The sequence below is a fragment of the Numida meleagris genome, chromosome 24 (genome assembly GCF_002078875.1).
Source record: "Numida meleagris isolate 19003 breed g44 Domestic line chromosome 24, NumMel1.0, whole genome shotgun sequence".
Lineage (NCBI taxonomy): Eukaryota > Metazoa > Chordata > Aves > Galliformes > Numididae > Numida > Numida meleagris.
Window position 1 is genome coordinate 1,004,986 of NC_034432.1, and position 5,309 is coordinate 1,010,294.

A 5,309-nucleotide genomic window follows, 5' to 3' on the forward strand; every position below is an offset into this window, starting at 1 on the left:
GCAGGGGGGGGTTTAGGGGGTGCTCTACTGGGATGAGAGCACAGTGGGTTCCCATTGGGATCGGGGTCCAGGAGCGCCCATTGGGATTGGGCTCCAATGGGTTCCCAGTGCCCCACTGGGATTGGGGCCCAGGGGTTCCCAGTGCCCCACTGGGACTGAGGTGCAGGGGGTGCCCGTGGCCCCACTGGGATCGGGGTACAGAGGGTATCCATCTCCCATGGGGTGGCACCCAAGTGGGGGATCGCTGGGGACCCCACTGGGGTGGGATGGGGCTGTGGGTGCTCACCTTCATCTCCACGTCGCCCCGCAGCTCCAGCTCGAAGCAGCCGAACTCCTCCAGCACCGCTTTGGTCACCGCCGAGATGTGGATCTTCAGGGCTGGATGGGGACGGCCCCATCAGCGCCCACAGGTGCCCCCCGACCCCCCCACCCCCCAGCCCCACACCATCACCTTCACCATTGGACTCCATGCGCGAGGCCGTGTTCACCGTGTCCCCAAAGAGGCAGTACCGGGGCATCTTCAGGCCCACCACACCGGCACAGACGGGCCCTGCGTGGCCCCCAGTGAGCCCGCAGCCCCCACCCCACCCCCACTGACCCACACGTTTGCCATATCTCCGTCCTTATCCCCTCTGACCCCCTGTGGATGCCATGTCCCTTTCCTCTCTGACCAGTGTGGGTGCCATGCCTCCATCCCAACCCGCTGACCCATTTGAATGCCATGTCCCCATCCCAACCCCTCTGACTCACATGGGTGCCATGTCCCCATCCCCACCCCAACATCCCCATCCCAATGTCCCCAACCCCATCCCAACACCTCTATGGGCGCCATGTCCCCATCCCCACTCCAGTATCCCCATCTCAGTGACCCTATGGACATCATGTCCCCATCCCCATCCCAATGTCCCCATCCCCACCCCAACATCCCTCTATGGGCACCACATCCCCATCCCCACCCCAACGACCCTATGGATGCCATGTCCCCATCCCCACTCCAACATTCCCATCCTCATCCCCATGCCCCTGTGGATGCTATGTCCCCATCCCCATCCCAATGTCCCCATCCTAATGCCCCTATGGACGCCATGTCCCCATCCCCACCCCAGCAACCCTAGGGATGCCACATCCCCATCCCAGTGTCCCCATCCCCACCCCAACATCCCCATCTCCATCCCAACGTCCCTATGGATGCCATGTCCCCATCCCCGCTCCAATATCCCCATCTCAACATCCCCAATGGGCACCACATCCCCATCCCCACCCCAACATCTCCATCCCCACTCCAGTGATCCTATGGATGCCACGTCCCCATCCCCACCCCAACGTCCCCATTCCCCCTCCAATGTGCCCATCCCCACCCCAACGTCTCCATCCCCACTCCAACGATCCTATGGATGCCACGTCCCCATCCCAACGTCCCCATTCCCCCTCCAATGTCCCCATCCCCACCCCAACGTCCCCATCCCCCCTCCAATGTCCCCATCCCCACCCCAACGTCCCCATCCCCCCTCCAATGTCCCCATCCCCACCCCAGTGATCCTACGGATGCCACATCCCCATCCCCACCCCAATGCCCCCAGGGGCTCCGCGTGCCCCCCGCTGACCCGTGTGGATGCCGATGCGCAGCCGGAGCTGCTGCTGCGGGCGGTGGCGGATGCGGAAGGAGCGGACGGCGTCCAGCAGCGCCAGCGCCATGCGTGCCACCTCGCGCGCGTGCAGCTTCCCGTTGCGCACCGGCAGCCCCGACACCACCATGTAGGCGTCCCCGATGGTCTCCACCTGCGGGGACATCGCCGGGGGACGCGGGGTGGGGTCGTCACCAAGCTGGGAGGGGGAGGGACACACACGGGGACCCCGCGTCCCCCACCTTGTAGACGTCGAAGTTGTCGATGATGGCGTCGAAGCAGGTGTAGAGGTCGTTGAGCAGCGTCACCACCTGCATCGGGGTGCTCTCGGCCGACAGCGCCGTGAAGCCCACGATGTCGCTGAAGTAGATGGTGACGCTGTCGAATGCCTCCGCCTGCACCGTCTCCCCCCGCTTCAGCTGCTCCGCCACCGAGCTGGGGACAGGGGGGCGGGTGAGGGGGGACGAGGACCCCCCCGGCCCCTCTCGGTGTCCCCAGCCCCACACCGTGCCGAGCTCCTGGGGGGTCTCCATCCTGCTGAGTGCCCCCAGCCCGGAACAACACGGGGTCTTGGGGCATCCCTTGGGCACCCCAACCCATAGGGGGGGTCCCTGGGGTCCCCAGTCCCTCTGGTCACCCCACCCAGGGTCTCCCAGCCCCTCCGAGCAGCTCCAGCCACGCAGAGCATCCCACGGGGGACCCGGCGGGAGGAAGGCAGGGGATGCCGGCACGGCGCCCTGGCTCTGGGTGGGGGGGTTACGGAGGGCTGAGCCCCCGGCGCTCACTGGGGCAGGATCTGGTAGAGCAGAGCCTCAGCCTTGCGCTTCTCCTCCAGGTAGGCCTGGGTGCGCTCCTCCACCAGCTCCTCCAGGTTGTTGGCGTACTGCTCCATGCGTGACAGCAGGTTGTCCAGGATGTTGCTGCTGCTCTCCCTGCGGCAGAGGGGTCAGAGGTTGTGGGGGGACGTCTGGGGGCTCCTCTTGTGGGGCGGTGGGGGGTGGAAGCACCTGTTGAACTTGCGGAGCTGGACCTTGATCTGGTTGAAGTCAGGGCGCTCCAGGACGTCCTCGGCCCAGCAGTGCTGCATGAGCTGGCCCAGCTCCTCCATGTGGCACCCCACGTTGGCCGAGGGGCGGAAGCTGGGGCGCTCCCCACTCTTCACCCGCTCGATGATCTCTGTAGGGACGAGCACCCATCAGTAGGTCCAAGAACCCAACAGTGGCTCCAACAATAAACCCAACAGCACATCCAAGACCCCAACAGCGAGTCCAAGAACCCAACAAGGGATCCAAGAACCCAATAGTGGCTCCAACAATAAACCCAACACTGGCTCCAAGAACCCAGTGGTGCAACCAAGAATCCAGCAGCGCATCCAAGAACCCATCAATAGATCCAAGAACCCAAGAGCAGATCCAAGAACCCAACAGTGTGTCCAAGAACCCAACAGTGGCTCCAAGAACCCAACGGTGCATCCAAGAACCCAACAGTGGCTCCAAGAACCCAACAGGGCGTCCAAGAGCCCAACAGTGTGTCCAAGAACCCAACGGTGCATCCAAGAACCCAATGGCAGCTCCAAGAACCCAACGGCAGCTCCAAGAACCCATCAATAGCTCCAAGAACCCAACACCGGGTCAAAGCACCCACCCCAGCACGTCTGTGGCGATGTCCCTGTCCCCCTCTCACCTTTGGGGCTCAGGTCCAGTCCCTCCACGTAGAAGACGCCGTTGCGCAGCGCGATCTCTTGCAGGATGATGCCGAAGCTGTACACGTCGCCCTTCTGCGTGCCGCGGGCCGGCGGTACCTCCATGCGCAGCAGCTCCGGCGCCGTCCATAGCTTCTCTGTGGCACCAGGACGGGGTCAGCCGGGCAGGGACCTCGGGGACGGAGCGCGGGGCTCAGCGGGACGGGGCTCACTGGCAAAGAGCGCGTGGGAGTCGTCGCCGTCGGGGGCCACGCGGAAGCTCTCCAGCCCGTAGTCGGTGATCTTCAGCACGAAGCGGCTGTCCACCACGCAGTTGGAGGACTTGAGGTTGCCGTGGGACATGATGGCACCATTGTGCAGGAACTGCATCCCCTGGCGGGATGTTTGGGGGGGGTTGGATGCGGTCTGCCCCCCACCCCACCCCAGTGGGAATGGGGTTCCCCGTGGGAACTGGCTCGTTACCTTGACGATGTCAAGAGTGAGGGAGTAGCGGAACATCCAGTCCAGCGTGATGCTCTCGTTCTCCAGGATGTCCTGGGGACGCACGGAGGGCACAGCGCTGTCCCCCCATCCCAGGCAGCACCATGGGGCGATGGGCACGTTCACCCCACATGGATTGGTGGGCTCTGTGCCCCCCCCGGGGCTGGGGACCCCCCGGCACCTGCAGGCTCCCGCGCGGGCAGTACTCGGTCAGGATGCAGATGTTCGGGGGATCGGTGCAGGCGCCGATGAAGCGCGTCAGGTGCTCGTTCTGGACGTCTCGCATCTGACGGGCAGCCAGATGTGGGGCTCTGCCCCACTGCGGGGACCCCCGGCCCGCCCCAGCCCCACCTACGTGCTTCAGCTCGAACAGGACCTTGCGCGTCAGCTCGATCCGCTTGCGGTTGAGGTGCTTGACGGCCACCAGGTTGCCCTGGGGACAGGGGGGGCGGTGGGTGCCCGGTGGGGTGGGGGTCCCCAGCCCCGCTGCCGCGTCCCCGTACCTTGTAATACGCCGTCTTGGCGTAGACCTGGAACTGCCCCTCTGCTGTCATCAGCGAGCCGTAGTTGGAGCCCCTCTGGGGGAAGGATGCGGGGTGAGCTCATCCCCACCCCATCCCGATCCCACCCCGCCCCCACCCCGTCCCACCCCCATCCCAGGGGACGCGGGGGACGCCCACCAGGGACAGGGTGAGCTTGCTGCCGGCGCTGCGCAGGTGCTTCTCCATGCTGCTCATCTGCAGGTCCTCCCAGCGCACGCGCCACAGCTCGGCCGCCAGCTCCTTCTCCAGCTGCAGCTTCCTGCACCCAACCGCAGGGTGAGACCCCCACGGGTCCTCCCCCCCACCTCCCCGGGCCGCCCCCTCCCCATGTCCCACCTGTAGATGAAGAAGGAGATGATGGTGATGGCCAGCAGGACGAGGCTGAGCGCCAGGGACAGCACCTCCAGCGTGCTCAGGTTGGCTGTAGGGTGAGAGGGGGGCGGTGAGGGGCCGCAGCCCCCCCCTGGATCGTGCCCCCCACCCACCCACCGCTCACCCTTCTGGCACTGTGGGTCGCTGTGGTCGAAGCCACAGGGGGGGACGTCGGAGGGGACGGCGTTCCCTGGCCAATGGATGTCGCGTCCTGGCACCATATGGAGCTTCTTGGTGGTGCCGTTGTAGTTGGCCACGATCTGGGGAGGGGGGGACACGGGGGGTTCAGGACGTTCCCGTGGGGCTGTGGGGTGTCCCCGTCCCAGGGCAGCTCCCACCTGGAAGTCCCCGCTCGTGGGGTCCATGTCCCATAGGGAGTAGTCGCTCTCCCGGTCCCCGTTCTCATCGATCCTCAGGAACCCGGTGACGCCTGAGGATGAATGAGGGGCTCGGAGGGGGGGGCCCAGGGACCCCAGGACGGGGACAGTGCTGGTGGGGACAGCGGCTCCGAGTGCCCCGTGGGGGCTGCACAGCCCCGTCCTGCTGGGTCCGACCCCAAAACACCCACCTGGGAGCGGGGCTGTGGGG

At 65.8% G+C, this 5,309-nt stretch overlaps 2 protein-coding genes across 2 annotated transcripts in view; one reads left to right on the plus strand and one right to left on the minus strand.

Annotated features, from left to right (window-relative positions):
* The window catches only part of LOC110388003 (feather keratin 2-like), a 906,242-nt gene that overhangs the window by 699,433 nt on the left and 201,500 nt on the right, over nt 1–5,309 (plus strand). The window lies entirely within an intron of this gene.
* On the minus strand, nt 287–5,217 carry NPR1 (natriuretic peptide receptor 1; the record flags this gene model as incomplete). Its single annotated transcript, XM_021376638.1, is given in 16 exon segments — nt 287–378; nt 452–550; nt 1,605–1,779; nt 1,868–2,060; nt 2,411–2,557; nt 2,633–2,801; nt 3,309–3,464; nt 3,540–3,699; nt 3,790–3,861; nt 3,989–4,093; nt 4,163–4,240; nt 4,311–4,385; nt 4,488–4,608; nt 4,686–4,770; nt 4,846–4,981; nt 5,060–5,217. Coding segments are annotated over 16 exon segments (1,890 nt in total), but the record flags the coding sequence as incomplete, so codon positions are not given.